At 50.5% G+C, this 22,723-nt stretch overlaps 1 protein-coding gene across 3 annotated transcripts in view; it reads right to left on the minus strand.

The window, feature by feature from the left end:
• The window catches only part of RBPMS2 (RNA binding protein, mRNA processing factor 2), a 36,282-nt gene extending 34,116 nt beyond the window's left edge, over window positions 1–2,166 (minus strand). Inside the window, exon 1 of one of the 3 annotated variants that reach the window (XR_001709681.4) lies at window positions 1,763–2,137. Coding sequence is in view for 1 of the 3 variants with exons in the window: in XM_001174270.7 (XP_001174270.1) it covers window positions 1,763–1,849 (87 nt within the window). In the remaining 2 variants the exon portion in view is untranslated. Of the gene's footprint in view, window positions 1–1,177; window positions 1,507–1,762 lie in introns of those variants that run through there. The other 2 variants (XM_001174270.7, XM_016927678.4) reach the window with 2 other exon arrangements.
• Window positions 2,167–22,723: the final 20,557 nt, after the last annotated feature.

Raw genomic sequence — 22,723 nt, forward strand, 5'->3', positions numbered from 1 at the left:
CCCAAGGAGGAATAGTAGGGATTCCACTTTTTGAGAATCCTGCCCTCTTTCCCAGACAAGGTACTTAGAAAGGAGTGGCTAAAACCTCAAATGCTTTTTTCAAGACTTAGAATGGCCACATGGGTCACCCTTCTCACCCAACAGCAGTGGGTCTGAGAGTTTGCCCAGTACCAGCCTCTTGGGCAGTGTGAAGTCCCCACTGAAGTAGACCCTTTAGCAGAAGTGGGGTTCTGGGTCCCCATCCAGCTTTATAGGAGACATGCTCTCCCCCAGTTTCAGCCCACAGCAGGGGGCCAAGCAGAGACTCCAAGTAGGCTAGCAACCCTGTCACCCTCCCCAACTGTCAAGGGAGATTCTAACAGCCAGGTAGAGTCAGGATGGGGGCAAGATCCCCAAAGCCAAGGGCCTTTTGGCATCAAGGTACAAGGAGGGCAAGGCCTCTGGAGCCCAAACAAATCCACCACACTCAAGTCATTAGTGGACAGATGTCACAGTTGTATATTCTTCCCTTCCCCTTCCGCCAAAAAGTGGAGATCCAAACCTAGATTGTCATCGACTGGGGCTGGCTGAAGGTCTCTGAATAGCCGAGTGGGAGCTGGCGGCGCTGAGCCCAGCCCAGCCGAGGGCCACCGGCGCCATTCTGCACCAACCCCCAGCACAAGGGGAGGAGGCAACACCAGTCCACACCAGGGGCTCTGCGGTTTCTCCCCCAGGCCAAGGGGAAGGGCGCCCAAGGTGGATAACCAGCCCTTGGTTTCCTGGGCGAGAACATGCCAGGGCAGGGGCAGGAAGGGTCTCTCACCCCTAGAATGACGCAGCAGAGGCCAGAGGCCCTGCGAAGCCTGTCCCCTTCTACTCCAGTTCTTGTCTCCGCCAGCCTAGCTCCTCGTCCCTATTCACTGATATCTTTGAGGCTTTTATCCAGCACCCCACCCCGCACACACATCCTCCCTACCATCCATTAACCACCCAGCTGCTGGTGGTTCCACGGAGCCGCCTTACACTCCCTCCCTTTCGCACATGGCCGGTGGACGAGATGATTTCGCCCCTCCTGGCAGGATCCCACCCAGGCCAGCTTTGGGGTCCTGGCTTGGTTGCCAGGACAAACCCAGAAAGAGGAGAAGGACGAACTGAGTGTCTTTAGTCATCTTCCAAACTAATTAAATTGTGGGCTCACCTCTGCCAAAGCCCAGGTTCTGGGGCTGTGAAGAAAGCCCGCCCACCCCCATGACAACAGCTCGCATGAACCGAGGAGCCGGCCGGCCGGCCGGCCCAGGCCTCCAAGGTCACGGGGAGGGGGTCAGGGCGGAAAAGGCAGTGGAGTGAGGGTGCCGCCCTCGGGCCGTGCTAATCCCGCTCCGCTCCGTGCCGCCGAGGCGCGGTCCTGGCCAGGCAGGAGGTGCGCCTCGGAGGAGGGCGGCGAGCGGCTACGGGGTGGGGAGCAAGGGGCGCGCGGGCGGCAGGCGTGGAACGGACGCGGCGCATCTCGCCCACCGCGGGACGCCCGGACGGCGGCCGGCGCGCGCGGCCCGCCTCGAGCCCGAGAGGGCGGGGAGACAATGCCTGTCCGGCGGGGCAGTCCAGGCCGCACGCTCCCGCCCGCGGACACGGGCCGCTCCTACCCGGGCGAGAGGGCAGCGGCGGGAAGGCGCCGGGAGCGATGGCCACCCCGGCCCCGCGAGGCGCGGCAGGCCCCGCTCGCCCTCTCCCGCGCCCGCCTGGCGTGCGCTTCACCCGGCAAGTCCCGGGGCCACAGACCCACCTCCTCCTCCAGGGCGCCGCCGGAGCCCGCGCCGGAGCCGGTGCCGGTGCTGCCGCCGTGCTCGCCGTCCGGCTTCAGGTTGCTCATGGTGCGGGGGAGGGGGCGGCGGGAAGGAACGCGAGGGCGAGCGCGGCGCCGGCCCCGCGGGAAGTGGGAAGGGGCGCGGGGAGCGGTGCGCTCGCGGGTGCGGAGCGGGTGGCGGGGGACCCACGGGGCAGTGAGAGGGGCAGCCTCCGCGTCGGGCCAGGGTCACATCAAGTTTGGCGGGTGCGGAAGGTGGGGAGGGGGTGCGGCGGGGGAGGCAATGGGAGCCGGAGCGGCCGCCGCCTCCGCCTTTTCACTGCGACCGGCGAGTGCGCCCGCGGCGGCGGCGGCGGCGGCGGCGGCGGCGGCGGGGGGCGGGCGCCGGGGGAGGGGGCGGGCGCCGGGCGGCGGCGGGGGGCGGGGGCCGGAACCGGCCTCAGCTGGGGCCCGGCCAGCCCCCTCCCCCGCCCGCCGCGCGGTCTCCGGGGGAACGCGCAGCCAATCCCCACCGCCCACCGTGGGCTCGCCCCGGCCCCGGCCGCGGGGCGCCGGCCTCCGGCCGGGCCTTTCCCCTCTCTCTCGCCTGGGTCAGCGCTCTCCCTCTCTCCTCTTCCCCCGCTCCCTTCTCCACGGCAAGTTTTTAAACTTTGATGAACTCGCCCGGCGAACTTTCTTAAAGGGGCCGCGCGCTGCGCGCCCCAGCCCGCGGGAGGTGGAGCCCCGTGCCCCGCACCCAGCGCCCCGGTCCCTGGGCGGCCCTGCCCGGGCGGCCTCGCGCTTAGGGCACCCGCAGCGAGGTTTCCGGACCGTCGACTCCCCTTGTATCTTGATCTAGGGTTTTGGGGTGCCCGACGCACTCATTCTGCCCCTAAATCCAGTCGCGCAGACCTCAGCCGGGGGACCGAGTTCTGGGGGTGATGGCCGGGGGGAGGGGGTTGGGAGACACCTGAGCTTTGGCCCGGGCTGGGCGCTGTTTTGCTGAGTGACCTTGAGGAAATCACTTCCCCTCTCTGGCCTCAGGCTCCCAGCCCAGAGGGTGGGACTTAGGATCTCAAACTCCCTTCCCACTCCCAGTCACTATCTGAATAGGACTTAGGTGGGGATTCGAGTGTTGGGACCCTAATGGTCATTAGCGAGGGCTGCCTCGAATGACCAAGAAGGTTCTGTTGCCCACCTTGTCCTCAACACGCCTGGCTTTCGGGTCTTCTCGCTCCTCCCCCGACCTCAGTGCCCCTTACACCTTTCCCTGCCTCCTATTCTGAGCCCGAAGGCTGGGGACGGATGTAATAGCCTAGAGGCTGGGGGAGGTGGGGGAGGTCGTCGTGACTCCCCCCGCACCCCCGCGCAGGTCAGTAGGGCGCGGCCTCTGGGTCGGTTTTCTCTTCTATTTGAAAACCCAGCCGATGGGGGCCGGCCCTGCTGCCACAGTAGAAACCCGCACCCACCTCGGGGAGCGCTGGAAGCGCTGCAGCCTGAATCCGGCAGAGCCGCGGGAGAACTGGGTCCCTCCTCAGTGCCCCTTCTCCTGGACGGGGCGGAGGTTGCGGTGACCCGAGATCTTGCCATTGCACTCCAGCCAGGGCAACAAGAGCGGAACTCCGTCTCAAAAAAAGGAAAGAAAAGAAAAGAAAAAAGAAAAGCTGGATTTGCAGTCACGGACTGGTTAGGATCCCAGACCGTGGACAAGTGCCTGAGCCCCCAGAACCTCTGTGTGTCGACCTCCTGAATTAGGTAGGACTAGCACCACAGGATCACTGTGCTGTGGTTTAGTCTTCCCAGTAAATTATAATCTCCATCCTGACCTGCCATCTCACAGATAAATTGAGGCCTAGAGATGGGCAATGTCTTTCCAATGATATACTCATTCCTTTAGTAAATAATTATTGAGCACCTACTGTGGGCTGGGGACCATTTTCTGCTGGTGGCAAGGCCAAGAGCACCCTGGTTTCCCATCAGCCCTGTTGCCAACACTTGGCTCAGGCCCTATGAAGGGGGAGCTGCTGCCTGTAGGAGCCAGACCTTTACCCAGAGTTTTTAAGATGCCTCCAGCCTCAGGCATCTCGATAGAACCAACCTTGGGAATCCTCAGATACCCCTACCATCCTCCACAGGCCTCAGTCCAGTCTGGCTGTGGGCTTGATCACCATCCCCTCCCCTAGAATAGATCTTCCTATCCGGTTTGTCTCTAACTTTGGCCCAGGAATACTCTTCCTCTTCCCCTTCCTCCCCCACTCCCCCTAATCAATCCAAATCTTCCCTTCCCTCAAGATCCTGCCTTTCCCATGCTTTTTCCAGGAGAAGGAGCCTGGCCAGATTTCTGAACTCAGCCCTTATATGGTTAATTTGAATTTTTCAAAGAAGAGCCTCTCATCTTGTAATTCTGGTCACCCTTCTTCTCCATTCTGGTCTCTGTTTTCTCCATAGATGGGAGGAGAGCTAAGGCCCAAAAAGGTGACAAATGACACAGGGGCCACAACTGACCCCCATCACTACATTTCTTTTCTTTTTTCATTTTTTTTTTTTTGTTGTTGTTTTGGGGGCTTTTTTGAGATGCAGTCTTGCTCTGTTGCCAGACTGGAGTGCAGTGATGCGATCTCGGCTCACTGCAACCTCCACCTCCCAGTTTCAAGCTATTCTGCCTCAGCCTCCTGAGTAGCTGGGACTACAGGAACGCAGCACCACGCCCAGCTAACTTTTGTATTTTTAGTAGAGACGGTTTCCCCATGTTGGTGAGGATGATCTTGATCTCTTGACCTTGTAATCTGCCCCCATCGGCCTCCCAAAGTGCTGAGATTACAGGCGTAAGCCACCGCGCCCGGCCTTCTTTTCTTTTTTTAGAAAAAAGATCTTGCTCTGTCACCCAAGCTGGAGTGCAGTGGCACAATCACAGCTCACTCCAGCCTCGAACTCCTGGGCTCAAGTGATCCTTCTGCCTCAGCCTCCCAGGTAGCTGTGATTACAGGTGCAACACCACGCCCAGCTAATTTTTTTTTTTTTTTTTAAGAGACTGGCCTCTCATTATGTTGTCCCAAGCTGGTCTTGAACTCCTGGGCTCAAGTGATCCTCCCACCTTGGCCTCCCAAAGTGCTGGTATTATAGGCGTGAGCCACCACACCCAGCCTGTATTTCTTCTTAAGTTCTTCATAATTTGTAGTAAATGCTTAACCCTTATTAGACTGCCATTACTTATTTAACCTGTCTCTTGTTAGATATTTGTATTATTTCCAGTTTTTTTTCTCTTTTGCCTTCATAGGCAAACTTTATATGAGGATTCTTTTTTTTTTCTTTTTCTTTGAGACGGAGTCTCACTATGTCACCAGGCTTGAGTGCAGTGCATCCTCCATCTCCCAGGTTCGAGCAGTTCTCGTGCCTCAGCCTCCTGAGTAGCTGGGATTACAGGTGCCTGCCACCACACTCGCTGTCACACCTGGCTAATTTTTGTATTTTTAGTAGGGACAAGGTTTCACCGTGTTGGCCAGGCTGGTCTTGAACTCCTGGCCTCAAGTAATCTGCTCACCTTGGCCTCTCAAAGTGCTGAGATTACAGGCATGAGCCCGCCCTCTTATATGAGCATTCTTAATGCCTCAGAAAGTTTCCTGTATGTGTGACCAGCCCTTAAGCACTTTGGAGGCAACAACTGTCTTTTCCCTCTCTGTGCACCCCTATGGCCCCTGAAATGGCAGAATCTCCAATGTCACATGGATTTGGAGATCATATAAACACAAAGCTCTCACCCAGCCCGCACCTTCATGAGTAGTCAGGCGTACCCATTGGTGCTGACCAGAAGCTGATGTGAAAGAGGCTAGAGAGAGGAGTTTGGGGTGTACACTCTTTCAGACATCTGAAGGGTAGGAACTTATACATCTGAAGGGTAGGAGCTCTGTCTCCCCAGCTATGACCTAGTAGTGTAGCCTCTAGTAATCTCTTCAGTGCCCCAGGCCTCCCCCACTGCCATGCTCCATATCACCTCTGAGCTTCTCGAATGTCTATTCCTTTTGTCTGGAATCCTCCCATCCTCACTCTCCACCCCCAGCTTCCAGACCTTTCCCAGTACCCATTCTCCCTCCCCTGTGCTCTCAGAGTGCCTTCTCTGTGTCGTGTTGAGCCTGGGAATACCTTGTTTTGAAGTCTCACCTACCACATGGGAAGCTTTCTGACTCCAAGGAGTGGCTGTAAACCCTGCTGAGTGAGTAGAACTCCTTAACCTCTGCAGCCCCCTGGCCTCCAGCAAGGAGCAGATGATGGTGGGCATTTTCAGTAGTAGGTGTTTAATAAACCTTTGCTGAACCAATACTGGGCTATTCCTGGAGCTTCTGGGCTATCTGAAGCCAATGGCCCTTTCTCTTTGATGTACTGTACATACATCATCCTTCAATATTTCGTCCTTAGGGTAGGGAAAAGAGATGGCCTCACTCCTGGGAAACACTGCCCTGGAACTCAACTCCTGAGAATGTGCCTGGCTACTTCAGGGCAGGCCCCCATTCTGACCCCAACTTTCCCACCACCAGGAAAGCCTAGGCAATAAGAAGGCAGATAGAAGCTGGGCTTGGTGGTGTGCGCCTATAGTCCCTGCCACTTGGGAGGCTGAGCTGGGAGGATTAATTGAGCCCAGACTCAAGTCTAGATGGGGCAACATAGCAAGATCCCCTCTTTATTTAAAAGAAAAAGAAGAAAGGCAGGTAGAGAGGATGACCTTGAAGCTTAAAGGCTGAGATGTGTCTGAGTTATATTTTCTTTTTCTTTATTTTTTTGGGGGGAAGTCAGGGTCTTGCCCTGTCACCCAGGCTGGAATGTAGTAGCACAGTCTTGGCTCACTGCAACCTTCACCTCCTGGGTTCAAGCGATTCTCCCACCTCAGCCTCCCAAGTAGGTGGGAATACAGGATCCCCCCACCAGGCCCAGCTAACTTTCCCTAGTAGGGTTTCACCATGTTGGCCAGGCTGGTTTCGAACTCCTAACCTCAAGTGATCCACCTGCCTCAGCCTCCCAAAGTGCTAAGATTACAGGCGTTAGCCACCGTGCCTGGCCATACTTTTTGTATTTTAGTAGAGATGGGTTTTGCCACATTGCCCAGGCTGGTCTCAAACTCCTGGCCTCAAGTGATCCACCCACCTTGGCCTCCCAAAGTGCTGAGATTATAGGCATGAGCCACCACACCCAGCCATCTGAGGTATATTTTCTTGGTGCTCATAGGTTTTTGTTTATTTATTTTGAGACAGAGTCTCACTCTGTTGTCTAGGCTGGAATGCAATGGTGTGATCTCAGCTCACCACAACCTCCATCTCCTGGGTTCAATCAATTCTCCTGTCTTAGCCTCCTGAGTAGCTGGGATTACAGGTGCGTGCCACCATGCCCAGCTAATTTTTGTATTTTTAGTAGAGATGGGGTTTTACCATGTTGGCCAGGCTGGTCTTGAACTCCTGAGCTCAAGTGATCCGCCTGCCTTAGCCTCTCAAAGTGCTGAGATTATAGGTGTGAGCCACCACGCCCGCCCATTGTTTATAGGTTTAAGCTCCACTTAAGTGCAAGAAGTCTCTGGAGGGAAAGGGGACAGGCTGCTGCCCCAAGCAGTTAATCTTTCTATTGTTCCTGCTATCCCTAGTTATAGGATTAAGGGACCTTCACTAGCCACTGGCAGATGGCATGGATGGTGGGAAAAGCATGAAATAGCCCTGTGATAGAATTCTGATTCTGTAACCTTGGGCAAGTTGCCAGCTAGTATCAGTCAGTTCATCTGTAAAATGGGAATACTAGTACACAATTGCAAGAATGTGTTAAGTAAGATAAGAGCTCATGGTAAGCTCTTGGAGGTTGTGATTATTGCCCTGGGTCCACTGCTAGTTTGCAGGTCAAGGTCACAGACTGGGTAATTTCTTTTTTTTGAGAAGGAGTCTCGCTCTGTCACCCAGGCTAGAGTGCAATGGTGCGATCTTGGCTCACTGCAACCTCTGCCTCCCAGGTTCAAGTGATTCTCCCACCTCAGCCTTCCCAGTAGCTGGGACTACAGGCACCCATCATCATGCCTGGTTAATTTTTGTATTTTTGTAGAGACAGGGTTTCACCATGTTGGCCAGGCTGGTCTCAAACTCCTGACCGCAGGTGATCCGCCCACCATGGCCTCCCAAAGTACTGGGATGACAGGCATGAGCCACCAAGCCCAGGCAACTGGTTAATTTCAGCCCCAAATCCCTGAGCTCTCCCTTTCTCTCCTTGCCTTCCTCTGGGCCACATTGTGAACCTGGATCCCAGGTTCCAATCTAAGACAAACAGTATTTCCAAAGTAGCTGTGCCAGAAGACCTGGATCTACGTCCAGGTCACCACGGCAACCCGTGTGACCATAGGCAGATAGTTTAATCTCTCTAAGGCTTTGTTTTCTCAAGGTAAAACTAGAGAACTAGCGACACCTTTCAGGCTTTCATGAGTGTTTCCTAGGCTTCTGTAAGAATTAAATGAGATCCTGATGCTGAAACTTCTTTGACGTCCTCAAAGCCCCAAGACAACAGGAGGGGCGATTGTAAAGTCAGCAAAGGAACAATACAAGAACTTCACTTCAGATCCAGCCTTCCTGAGAGGTGGTGTCTCCTCCCTGCACACCATCTCCCAAAGATGTTATTTCTCCTGTCCCCACCACATAGCTGAAAATTAGCAGGGGACCATCTGAGGACAGGGATAGCGTCTCTTCACCTTTGAATCAAATCTTGGAAGCTCAGCTCAGGTCCTGGCAGAGGGGTTTCAGTAATGAATATTGAATGATTGAAAGGCTAGGGTTACCAAGGAAATATCTCTGATGGCGTTTTTTTTGTTTTGCTTTGTTTTGTTTTGTTTTGAGATGGAGTCTTGCTTTGTTGCCCAGGCTGGAGTGCAGTGGTGCGAGCTCGGCCCACCGCAACCTCCTCCTCCTGGGTTCAAGCAGTTCTCTTGTCTCAGCCTCCAGAGTAGCTGGTATTACAGGCACTCGCCACCATGCCCGGCTAATTTTTGTATTTTTAGTAGAGACGGGGTTTCACCATGCTGGTCAGGTTGGTCTCAAACTCCTAACCTTGTGATCCGCCCGCCTCGACCTCCCAAAGTGCTGGGATTACAGGCATGAGCCACCATGCCCTACAGTATTTTTACATTAACATGTCAATGGCTGCTTTTCCTCTCTTTGAAGATGGGAGGGAGAGTGAGATGCCAGGAACCTGAATGGGGAGAGGACCCAGGATTAAAAAACAAAGAGAAACCCCAAAGAGATGTCTGGCAGGCCAAAGGTTTCTGTCTGAACCCTGAGCTCCCTACTCACACCTCCCTCTCAGCACCAGGGCCTATGAAACCACAGGGCCCACGCCCTGCTTCACTGCCAGTTCCTATGAAACCACAGCCTTTGCTGATGGGGAAACTGAGGTTCAGCGGCCAAAATCAACTAGCTTGAAGTTACACAGCAAAGTACTGAGTTCACTTAATACTTTCTGTTTAATTTCAAAAGCAGATAGCTTAGAAGCTTTACTTCTAAGAAAAAAAAAAAAAATCAAACCTAATCAAATAGATTTTCATATACACCTCTCCAAATGATCTTTTATCCTCTAGAAAGTCTGTGTGTGTGTGTGTGTGTGTGTGCATGCATGTGCATTTTTTAAAATGAATTTTAAGTTCTGGCAACAATTTAATGACACTTGCTAAACTTTTACTGGTTTTGAGTCCTTCCCAGGGAACCAAAGGTCACTGAAAGCTTCTGTGGCCTGCTTCCCTGCCTGAGTCTCTGTCCTCCCAGAGCCTGGGAGAGGGCCTTCTGGGCCCGACCAACTGCGGAATTGCCCAGCATGCCCGGGAGGCTGGCTCTACCGGGCTACTTTTCTAAGGGACTTAAAGTAGGAATTGTTACACTTGACTAGAGTCCAGTGGGGCAACTGACAGTCTCAGGGACAGGGGCTCCACATGGAATGAGGTGGGATAGGGTGAGAAGGGAAGATGAGCTATCTCTATCCTCACCACTGAAGGTGGCAGTGTGAGCCTATGCCCTCCTATACTGCCTTTTTTACCATCCAGAAGAGTCTGTTGCCCATGAGGGGAAGGGTGCACTCATCCTCTCTAAGGCCTTAGAAATTTAAGGAGGAAGTAGGGGGAGAGGGCAATGCCTAACCCAAAGGAATACTTCCCAGTGGTGTGTTAGGGCACCACAGGTCATAGAATCTATGCAGAAGCTGCTTAGGACCAGGCACGGTGGCTCACACCTGTAATCCTAGCACTTAGGGAGGCTAAGGCAGGAGGATCCCTCGAGGCTAAAAGATCCAGACCAACCTGGGCAACTTAGCAAAACCCTATCTCTATAAAGAAAAAAAAAACAACTAGGCCAGGCACAGAGACTCACACCTGTAATCCCAGTACTTTGGGAGGCTGAGGCAGGCGGATCATGAGGTCAGGAGATCGAGACTATCCTGTCCAACATGGTGAAATCCCGTCTCTACTAAAAATACAAAAATTAGCTGGGTGTGGTGGTGCGCGCCTGTAATCCCAGCTACTCGGGAAGCTGAGGCATGAGAATCGCTTGAACCAGGAGGCAGAGGTTGCAGTGAGCTGAGATCGCACCACTGCACTCCAGCCTGGCGACAGAGCAAGACAACGTCTCAAAAAAACAAAAACAAAAAACTAGCTGGGCATGGTGGTGTGTGCCTGTGGTCTCAGCTACTCAGGAGGCTGAGGTAGAAGAATTGCTTGAGTCCTGGAAGTGGAGGCTATAGAGAGCTGTGATAGTACCACTGCACTTCAGCCTGTGCAACAGAAAAGGTCTCTAGAGGTCAGCCAAGCCAATGGAGCCCACACTTGGCTGCAGTCCAGAATTGCCTTTTGAAAAAGACAGATTTCAGGGCCAGGCATGGTAGTTCACACCTGTAATCCTAGCACTTTGGGAGGCTGAGGCAGGCAGATCGCATGAGTTCAGGAGTTTGAGACCAGCCTGGGCAACATGGTGAAACCCCATCTCTACAAAATATACAAAAAAATTAGCCAAGCTTGGTAACTTGCACCTGTAGTCCTAGCTACTCAGAAGGCTGAGGTAGGAGGATCACCTAAGCCTGGGAGTTCCAGGCTGCAGTGGGCTATGATGGCATTATCGCCCTCCAGCCTGGGTGACAGAGTAAAACCTTTCCCCTGGAAAAAAGAAGATTTCTGGGTCCCATCTAAAAACAGCTACATCCAAATCTCTGGGAACAGGCCTTGGAAATCTCCTTGTACCCCCACAACTAGAACCTTAGGTCCCGAATCCAACTGTCTGTGCTAAACACTTGAATCTCTACCAGAAGCTAATCCAACCTTTGCCTGAACTGGAGGAGAAGCAACTCATATCCCCCACCCCAAATTGCTCATTCCACTGCCAAACCTCTAGCTCTCATTAAAGTAGTATTGTTGTCAGATAATGATAACAATTTAGTGATAATTAACATTTATTCAATACTTGGCCTTTGACTTCTTTTCTTTTTGAGACGGAGTCTCGCCCAGCTGCCCAGGCTGGAGTGCAGTGGCATGATCTCGGCTCATTACAACCACTGTCTCCTAGGTTCAAGCAATTCTCAAGCGATTCTCCTTTCTCAACCTCCCAAGTAGCTGGGATTACAGGCACCCACCATCATGCCCGGCTAATTTTTGTATTTTAGTAGAGACGAGGTTTCACCATGTTGGCCAGGCTGGTACTCAACTCCTGACCTCAGGTGATCTCCCAGCCTCGGCCTTCCATAGTGCTAGGATTACAGGCGTGAGTCATGGCACCCGGTTACTTTTTTTTTTTTTTTTTTTTGAGCCGGAATCTCACTCCATCGCCTAGGCTGGAGTGCAGTGGTGTGATCTTGGCTCGCTGCAACCTCCACCTCCTGGTTCAAGCGATTCTCCTGCCTCAGCCTCCCAGGTAGTTGGGACTACAGGCACATGCCACCATGCCCAGCTAATTTTTTGTATTTTTAGTAGAGACAGGGTTTCACCATGTTCCCCAGGTTGGTGTCGAACTCCTGAGCTCAGGTGATCCACCCGCCTCAGCCTTCCAAAGTGCTGGGATTACAGGTGTGAGCCACTGTGCCCGGCCAGCCTTTGACTTCCTCTTTTTTTTTTTTTTTTTTGAGACAGAGTCTCACTCTGTCACCCAAGCTGGAGTGCCGTGGCGTGATCTTGGCTCACTGCAATTTCTGCCTCCTAGGTTTAAGTGATTCTTCTGCCTCAGCCTCCCTAGCAGCTGGGACTATAGGCGTGCGCCACCACGCCTGGCTAATTTTTGTACTTTTAGTAGAGACAGAGTTTCACCATATTGCCAGGCTGGTCTCGAACTCCTGACCTCGTGATTCGCCAGCCTCTGCCTCCCAAAGTGCTGGGATTACAGGCATGAGCCACTGTGCCTGGCCTGACTTCTTAACACAATGTTTAAGCTTCCACGTTTTGCACTAAGATAGGCCTGGATTCAAACTTTGATACATTTTATATTTGTTTCTATGGCTTTGGACAAGTGATGAGGGACTCTGAGCCTTGGTTTCTTTATCTGTAAAATGGGGATAGTACCTATCTCATAAGGTTTGTGTGCAATCAAATGAGATGATGTATAGGAAGTCCTTGACATAGTGCCTGGCATAATGTCCTCTCAGATATATAATTCAGGCCAGGCGTGGTGGTGCACGCCTGTAATCCCAGCTACTTGGGAGGCTGAGGCAGAAGAATCACTTGAACCCAGGAGGCAGAGGTTGCAGGGAACCGAGATTGCACTACTGCACTCCAGCCTGCATGACAGAGCGAGACTCTGTCTCAAAAAAAAAAGGCCAGGTGCAGTCATTCATGCCTGTAATCCCAGCACTTTGGGAGGCCGAGGCAGGCAGATCACGAGGTGAAGAGATTGAAACCATCCTGGCCAAAATGGTGAAACCGCGTCTCTACTAAAAATACAAAAATTAGCTGGGCGTGGTGGCATGCTCCTGTAGTCCCAGCTCCTTGGGAGGCTGAGGCAGGAGAATCGCTTGAACCCAGGAGGCGGAGGTTGTGGTGAGCTGAGATCGCACCATTGCACTCCAGCCTGGGCACAGAACCAGACTCCGTCTCAAAAAAAAAAAAAAAAAAAAAAAAAATATATATATATATATATATATATGTATGTGTGTGTATATGTATATATGTATGTATATATGTATGTATATATGTATGTATATATATGTATATGTGTGTGTGTATGTTTATATATATATACATACACACACAATTCAGTTAAACCAGCCAGATGTGGTGGCTCACACCTGTAATCCTAGCACTTTGGGAGGCCAAGGCGATGGATCACTCAAGGTCAGGAGTTTGAGACCAGCCTGGCCAACATGGTGAAACCCTATCTCTACTAAAAATAAAAAAATTAGGCTGGGCACGGTAGCTCACGCCTGTAATCCCAGCACTGTGGGAGGCTGAGGCGGGCGGATCACCTGAGGTCGGGAGTTCGATACCAGCCTGACCAACATGGAGAAACCCCATCTCTACTAAAAATACAAAATTAGCCAGGCATGTTGGCACATGCCTGTAATCCCAGCTACTCGGGAGGCTGAGGCAGGAGAATCACTTGAACGCAGGAGGCGGAGGTTGCAGTGAGCCGAGATTGCGCCATTGCACTCCAGCGCAGGCAACAAGAGTGAAACTCCATCTCAAAAAAAAAAAAAAAATGCAAAAATTAGTCAAGCGTGCTCACTTGAACCCAAGAGGCAGAGGTTGCAGTGACAATCCAGCCTGGGTGACAGAGCAAGACTCTGTCTCAAAAAAAAAAAATTAGTTAAACCCAAATCTCTCTCTCTGTGCCTCCACCCAACTCCTCTATATATAACGGCCCTGGGTTCTACAGTCCCATAGAGCAAACCCATGTTCCCTGTCCTAGAGCAGCCTTGGCAGACAGCCAACCCATTCCTAGCACCTGACTCTGATTCCTGTCACCTCAAACCCTGGTTGAGCCCTCTTCTTAACTGTATGGCAATGGGGGTGGTGAAATATTTTGGAAAGGGGATTCTGCCCAGTAGGCCAGGCCTCTAGGAGTACCTTGAAGATGTAGGAAACCAGCAGCTTATGTGGAAAGGCTGTAGAGATTGGTGATCCCAGGAGAGAAGAGGATGATGGCCCCTGCACCCTGATGATGTAAGGCCGCTGAGGCCAGCTGTGTGCTGGGCACAAAGTTAGGCGTATCTCATCCCTGAGCTCATTTATCTTTTCTGGCTGCTCCATGAAATGATTTTTCCTTATTTTATATTTCCAGTGCAGAGAGGTTAAGTAACCTGGACTGTGATGTACAGCTATAACTGACAGGATTGGAATTGGAACCCAAGACTCTCCCAACTTCTGGTAGTAGAATGTAACAAAGGAGTTAAGTCTGAATTGAGGTCTAGAGTCTAAAATGCAGTTTTAGGCTAGGCATAGTGGCTCATGCCTTTAGTCCCAGCACTTTGGGAGGCCGAGGCAGGAGGATTGCTCGAAACCTGGAGTTCAAGACCAGCCTGGCCTAACATAGTGAGACACCCATGGCTAAATATATATATATAATTTTAATATATATTATTTATATATATAATATATGATATATGTTATATATGATATATTTTATATATGCATTTTATTTTGTTTTTTATTTTTATTTCTTTCTTTGCTCTTGTTGCCCAGGCTGGAGTGCAATGGCATGATCTCGGCTCACTGCAACCTCCACCTCCTGGGTTCAAGTGATTCTCCTGCCTCAGCCTCCCGAATAGCTGGGATTACAGGCATGTGCCACCATACCCGGCTAATTTTGTATTTTTAGTAGAGACAGAGTTTCTCTATGTTGGTCAGGCTGGTCTTGAACTCCCGACCTCAGGTGATCCGCCCGCCTCGGCCTCCCAAAGTACTGGGATTACAGGCATGAGCCACCACGCCTGACCTTATTTTTGTTATTTTTTAAGAAAAGCAAAAAACAAAATAAAATGCAGCTTTCTTCCAAGAATCATCAAGATAAACTTTTTTTTTATTTTTTATTTTATTTATTTATTTATTTATTGGGACAAGGTCTCACTCTGTTCCCCAGGCTGGAGTGCAGTAGTATGAGCTCAGCTCACTGCAGACTTGATCTCCCCTGCTCGAGCAATCCTTCCACCTCAGCCTCCTGAGTTGCTGGGACTACAGGTGTGTAACACCACGCCTGGCTCATTTTTGTATTTTTTGTAGAGACAGGGTCTCACCATGTTGCCCAGGCTGGTCTTGAACTCCTGGGCTCAAGTGATCTATTCACCTCTGCCTCCCAAAGTGTTGGGATTACAGGCATGAGCCACTGTGGCTGACCTTTTTTTTCTTTCTTTCTTTTTTTCTTTTTGAGATAGGGTCTCTTTTGTTGCCCAGGCTGGAATGCAGTGGCATGATCACAACTCACTGCGGCTCTGACCTCCCAGGCTCAAGCAATCCTTCTGCTTCAGCCTCGACCTCCTGAGTAGCTGAGACCACAGGCACACACCACTACACCTGCTAATTTCTTATTTTAGTAGAGATGAGGTCTCTCTATGTTGCCCAGGCTGGTCTCAAACTCCTGGCTCAAACAGTCCTCATGCCTCAGCCTCCCAAAGTGCTGGGATTATAACCATGAGCCATTGTGCCTGGCCCAAACATTTATTAATTGCTTATCTAACAATAATCCTTTGAATTTATAGTACGCTTTATTTTACATTGTTATTTATTTATTTATATTTTATTTATTTTATTTTTTTTGAGACGGACTCTCACTCCGTCGCCCAGGCTGGAGTGCAGTGGCGCAATCTCGGCTCACTGCAAGCTCCGCCTCCTGGGTTCACGCCATTCTCCTGCCTCAGCCTCCCTAGTAGCTGGGACTACAGGCACCTGCCACCACACCCGGCTAATTTTTTGTATTTTTTAGTAGAAACGAGGTTTCACCATGTTAGCCAGGTTAGTCTCAATCTCCTGACCTCGTGATCCACCTGCCTCGGCCTCCCAAAGTGCTGGGATTACAGGTATGAGCCACCGTGCCCGGACATATTTATTTATTTTTAATTTTTTTTTTTTTGAGAAAGGGTCTTGCTCTGTTGCCCAGACTAGAGTGCCATGGCCCAGTCACTGCAGTCTTGATCTCCCAGGTTCAATCAATCCTCTTGCCGCAGCCTCCCAAGTAGCTGGGACTACAGGTGTGTGCCACCATACCTGGCTAATTGTTTTTGTTATTTGTAGAGATGGGGTCTCCCTATATTGCCCAGGCTAGTCTTGAACTCCTGGGCTCCAGTGATTCTCCTGCCTAGGCCTCCCAAAGTGCTGGGATTACAGGCGTGAGCTACCATGCCTGGCTCGTGTGTGATTTTTCATATAAATGGTAACATCCTGGCCGGGCGCAGTGGCTCACGCCTGTAATCCCAGCACTTTGGGAGGCCAAGGCGGATGGATTTTGAGGTCAGGAGATCGAGACCATCCTGGCTAACACGGTGAAACCCCGTCTCTACTAAAAATACAAAAAATTAGCTGGGCGTGGTGGTGGGCACCTGTAGTCCCAGCTACTCGGGAGGCTGAGGCAGGAGAATGGCGTGAACCCGGGAGGCAGAGCTTGCAGTGAGCCGAGATTGCGCTACTGCATTCCAGCCTGGGCGACAGAGAGAGACTCCATCTCAAAAAAAAAAAGTCGGGATTACGATTTATGAGTTAGCAACATTAAATCCATGGGGTAGGCAAAAGAAGCAAGAAAAGTACCCTTTTCCTCCTGCCCCCTCAGTGTGCACTGAGCTGCCAGCCACCCTCCAGCTCTCTCAGGGTTGCTTTTGTCCTGAGACACTGAAATCAGAGGAAACGGCAGGGTCTCAGGCCTGGGGGCTTAGTGGTGCCACTGGTAGAAACAGGCAGGTTGAGAAAGGGAAATAATTTTGCAGGATGATTATAGTTCATTTGTTACCAGACAGACAGACTTAGAGCTACCATTTATCAGCTATGAAGCTGGGAATGGTGGCTCATGCCTGTAACCCCAGCGGTTTGGGAGGCTGAGGCAGGAGAATCACTTGAGGCTAGGAGTTCAAGACCAGCCTGGACAACATAGTGAGACTTTGTCTCTACAGAAGAATAAAATAAAAAATTAGCTGGGTGTAGTGGCATGCCCTTTTATTTCCAGCTACTTGGGAGGCTGAGGCGGGTGGACCACTTTAGCCAAGGAGTTCGAGGTTGCAGTGACCTTTGATCATGCCATTGCACTCCAGCCTGGGCAACAGAGAACTACTTTGTCTCTTTTTTTTTTTTTTTTTTTTTTGAGATGGAGTCTCGCTCTGTCACCCAGGCTGGAGTGCAGTGGCGTGATCTCGGCTCACTGCAAGCTCCACCTCCCGGGTTCACACCATTCTCCTGCCTCAGCCTCCCGAGTAGCTGGGACTACAGGTGCCCGCCACCATGCCCAGTTAATTTTTTGTAGTAGAGACGGGGTTTCACCATGTTAGCCAGGATGGTCTCGATCTCTTGACCTCGTGATCCACCTGCCTCGGCCTCCCAAAGTGCTGGGATTACAGGCGTGAGCCACCACGCCCGGCCTACTCTGTCTCTTTAAAACAAACAAACAAACAAACAAAACTGCTAAGTGACCTGGACAATAAGTAGACATCTGAGCCTCAGTTTCCCCAAATTGTAAAGTGGGGATGTAATAGTATCTACACCTTACAGCCTGTGTGAAGAGGAAATGCAGTGCTACGTATTCCACAAAACTCGAGGCCTCAGTACTGTGTATGATAACAGCCATATACGTGATTTTTTTTTTTTTGAGACAGAGTCTCGCTCTGTCACCCAGGCTGGAGTGCAATGGTGCAATCTCAGCTCACTGCAACCTCCGCCTCCTGGGTTCAAGCGATTCTCCTCCCTCCACCTCCCGAATAGCTGAGACTACAGGCAGCCATCATCATGCCTGGCTAATTTTTGTATTTTTGTAGAGACGGGGTTTCACCATGTTGGCCAGGCTGGTCTCGAACTCCTGACCTCAGGTGATCCTCCCACCTTGGCCTCCCAAAGTGCTGGGATTACAGGCGTGAGCCACCGCGGCCGGCCCATATACACGATCATGATTTTTATCGTTAATGTTGTTATCTTTGGGTTGTTGAGGTGGGTCCTGAGGTTTCTTCGACATTCTGCAGGACTCTGGTAAGTTTACAGTTGGAGTCTGAGATCCTGGCAGCTGATGGATCTGCAGGACTGGAGGTCAGAAGAGAGGTCCGTGGCACAGCTCACAGGTGGTCTCTAGGTATCTGGAATCAGGCTAGAGAGTGGGCATCTTCTGGGGGACATGGAATGCAGAGGGGCCCAGAGATGCCACCTAAGCTCCTTCCCTTCCCTTCCAATCCTGCTCAACACTCATGAATGAACCTTCCCCTCTTGGTGTAGACTTGGACAGGAAACAAGTCAGGGCTCCAGAGTCAAAACACTGGAGTTCACATCTTGCCCTGCCAAGCTACATCAATGTGGTCAAGTCACGTAGTGTCTCTACTCCGCAGTTTCCCCACGAGTGCAAAGGAGGGTATCATTATGCTAATTACAGAGAAGTTGACAGGATGAAAACCATTTAGTAAACTTTACAGGCCACGTAAATACAGGACATAACTTTCCTCACAGGCCAGATACAAAAAGCATCTTTTCCATGAAGGCTTCCCAGACTACCCCCCTAGAGATGATTTCTTCTCCCACTGATCTCCCACTGCTGCTCACCTCAGCCTTATATACACCTGCTGCCCCAATCAAGAGGCACAAGAAGGCTAGGTGTGGTGTCTCATGCCTGTAATCCCAGCGCTTTGGGAGGCTGGATCACTTGAGCCCAGGGGTTCAATACAACCTGGACAGTATAGTGAAACCCCTGTCTCTACAAAAAAAAAATGAAAAAAAAAAAAAAAAAAAAGCTAGGTGTGGTGGCACACACCTGTAGTCCCAGCTCCTCAGGAGGCTGAGGCAGGAGGATCGCTTGAGCCCAGGACTTTGAGGCTGCAGTGAGCCATGATCGTGCCACTGCACTCCAGCCTGGGAAACAGTGAGACCCTGTCTCGAAAAAAAAAAAAGCAGCACAAGTTTGAGTACCGCACAGGACAGGTGACCTGAATTCCAGCCAGCATCTTTGTAGTATCCCCTGACATCCTGCTGTGTGGTGGTCATCTTGTGGCCTGTCCACTCAGTACTTTCCTAGCACTTGTCCGTCTGTAGGATGCATGACCAGCCAGGTTCATAGTGTGTGGTCCACTCCCTGACCACAGTATAGTTAGTCATGTGTTGCTTAATGATGGGGATGTGTTCTGAGAAATGCATCATTAGGCGATTTTGTTGTGCAAACATCACAGAGAGTATTTACACAAAGCTACATGGTGTAGCTCACTACTACTCATCTAGGCTATACGAAATAGCCTGTTGCTTCTAGGCTACAAACTGTAGCCTACAAAAAATGTTACTATATACTGTAGGCAATTGTAACACAATAGTAAGTATTTGTGTATCTAAACATAGAAAAAAATACCATAAAAATACAGCATACAGGGCCAGGCATGGTGGCTCATGCCTGTAATCCCAGCACTTTAGGAGGCCGAGGCAGGCAGATCACAAGGTCAGGAGTTTGACACCAGCCTGGCCAATATGGTGAAACACCGTCTCTACTAAAAATACAAAAAATTAGCTGGGTGTGGTGGTGCATGCCTCCCAGCTACTCAGGAGGCTGAGGCAGAAGAATGGCTTGAACTTGGAAGGTGGAGGTTGCAGTGAGCTGAGATCACGCCACTGCACTCCAGCCTGGGCGACAGAGCGAGACTCCATCTCAAAAAAAAAAAAAAAAAAAAAAAAAACAAATAAAATAAAATACAGCATACAGGCCCTGGCACTATGGCTCAGGCCTATAATCCCAGCATTTTGGGAGGCCAAGGCAGGCGGATCACCTGAGGTCAGGAGTTCAAGACCAGCCTGGACAACATGGTGAAACCCCGTCTCTACTAAAAATACAAAAAATCAGCCGCGTATGGTGGTGCATGCCTGTAGTCCCAGCTACTCAGGAGGCTGAGGCAGGAGAATCGCTCAAACCCAGGAGGTGGAGGTTGCAGTGAGCCGAGATTGTGCCACTGCACTGCAGCCTGGGCTACAGAGCGAGACTCTATCTCAAAAAATAAAAAATAAAATAAAATACAGCATACAGGCCCAGCACTGTGGCTCATGCCTATAATCCCAGCATTTTAGGAGGCCGAGGCAGGCAGATTAGCTGAGGTCAGGAGTTCAAGACCAGCCTGGACAACATGGTGAAACCCCGTCTCTAGTAAAAATACAAAAATTAGCCAGGCATGGTGGCACATGCCTGTATGCCTGTAGTCCCAGCTACTCGGGAGGCTGAGGCAGGACAATCGCTCAAACCCAGGAGGTGGAGGTTGCAGTGAACCGAGATTACACCACTGCAGTCCAGCCTGGGCGACAGAGCAAGATTCCATCTCAAAAAAAACAAAACAAAACAAAACAAAAAAACAGCATAGAAGATAATAAATGGTAAACCTATATAGGGGACTTACACAAGATAATAAATGGTACACGTATATAGGGCACTTATACCGTTAATTAATTATTTTTTTATTTAAAAATTTATTTTTAATAAATTTTTAATAAATTTAAAGTCTCACTCTGTCACCCAGGCTGGAGTGCAGTGCCATGATCTTGCCTCCCTGCAACCTCTGACTCCCAGTTCAAGCAATTCTCCTGCCTCAGCCTCCTGAGTAGCTGGGATTACAGGCATGCACCACCATGCCCAGCTAAAAATTTTGTATTTTTAGTAGAGATAAGGTTTTGCCATGTTGGCCAGGCTGGTCTCAAACACCTGACTTCAAGTGATCTGCCCACCTCTGCCTCCTAAAGTGCTGGGATTATAGCCATGAGCCACCGCGTCTGGCCTCAGCACCATTATTGAAAATCAATTGAGTTGGCTGGCACATGGCTGACACTTGTAATCCCAGCACTTTGGGACGCCAAGGGAGGAGGACCACTTGAGACCAGGAGTTGGAGACCAGCCTGGACAACATAAGTGAGACCCCATCTTAATTAAATTATAAATATTAAAATAATATTAAAAATTAAAAAAAAGAAAATCAATTGACATGAGTTTTTTTCTAGATTCTCCATTTTATTACATTGAGTTATATGTCTATCCTTATGCCAGTATTAAACTATCTTGATTACTAGATTACTATTAGTTGTTTTGTAATAAGTTTTGAAATCAGAAGTGCAGGTTGCCCAAGTTTTTCTTCCCTTTCAATATTGTTTTGGCTATCCTGGGTCATTTGCAATTCCATATAAATTTCAATATTAGCTTGTCCATTTCTTTTTTTTTTTTTCTTTATTGAGATAGAGTCTCACTCTGTTGCCCAGGCTGGAGTGCAGTGGCACAATCTCAGCTCACTGCAACCTCCGCCTCCTGGGTTCAAGTGATTCTCCTGCCTCAGTCTCCCATGTAGCTGGGACTACAGGCACATGCCACCACGCCGGCTAATTTTTTGTATTTTTAGTAGAGACAGGGTTTCACCACATTAGCCAGGATGGTCTCAATCTCCTGACCTCATGATCCGACTGCCTCGGCCTCCCAAAGTGCTGGGATTACACGCATGAGCCACCACGCCCGGCAGCTTGTCCATTTCTATACGGAAGTCAGCTAGGACTGTGTAAGAGATTGCACTGAATCTGTAGATCAATTTGGGGACTATTACTATCCTAACAAATAGTCTCTGAATCCTGGCCTGGCACCGTGGCTCATGCCTGTAACCCCAGCATTTTGGAAGGCTAAGGTAGGTGGATCACCTGAGGTCAGGAGTTCGAGACCAGCCTGACCTGGTAAACATGGTGAAACCTTGTCTCTACTAAAAATACAAACATTAGCCGGGCATGGTGGCATGCACCTGTGTTCCCAGCCGCTTGGGAAGCTGAAACAGGAGAATCGTTTGAACCTGGGAAGTGGAGGTTGCAACGAGCCAAGGTTGTACCACTGTACTGCAGCCTGGGCAACAGAGCAAGACTCCATTAAAAAAAAAAAAGTCTCTGAATCCATTAACATGGCATTTTTTTCTATTTATTTAAGTCTTTTAAAATTTATTTTAATGTTGTTTTCAGAGTATAAGTTTTATACTTCTCTTGCTAAATTTATTCCTAAGTATTTTATCCTTTTTGATGCTATTGTAAATGGAATTGTGTTTTTTTCTGAGACGGAGTTTTGCTCTTGTTGCCCAATCTGGAGTGCAATGGCGCAATCTCAGCTCACCTCAACCTCCACCTCCCAGGTTCAAGCGATACTCCCGCCTCAGCCTTCTGAGTAGCTAGGATTACAGGCATGTGCCGCCATGCCTGGCTAGTTTTGTATTTTTAGTAGAGACAGGGTTTCTCCATGTTGGTCAGGCTGGTCTCAAACTCCTAACCTCAGGTGATCCGCCCACCTCGGCCTCCCAAAGTGCTGGGATTACAGGCTTGAGCCACCACACCCAGCCTTTGTTTGTTTGTTATGTTTTGTTTTTGAGACAGAGTCTCCCTCTGTCGCCCAGGCTGGAGTGCAGTGGCGCAATCTCAGCTCACTGCAAGCTCCACCTCCCGGGTTCACACCATTCTTCTGCCTCAGCCTCCCAAGTAGCTGGGACTACAGGCGCCCACCACCATGCCCGGCCAATTTTTTTGTATTTTTTTAGTAGAGATGGGGTTTCACCATGTTAGCCAGGATGGTCTCGATCTCCTGACCTTGTGATCAGCCCGCATCGGCCTCCCAAAGTGCTGGGATTACAGGCGTGAGCCACCGCGCCTGGCCTTTTTAACTTTTTTGGCTGGAGTCTTGCTTTGTAGCCCAGGTGCTATCTCGGTTCACTGCAAGCTCCGCCTTCTGAGTTCAAGGGATTCTTCTGCCTCAGCCTCCTGAGTAGCTGGATTATAGGTGCCTGCCTGCCACCACGCCTGGCTAATTTTTTTGTATTTTTAGTAGAGAC

Source organism: Pan troglodytes, chromosome 16 (genome assembly GCF_028858775.2).
Source record: "Pan troglodytes isolate AG18354 chromosome 16, NHGRI_mPanTro3-v2.0_pri, whole genome shotgun sequence".
NCBI lineage: Eukaryota > Metazoa > Chordata > Mammalia > Primates > Hominidae > Pan > Pan troglodytes.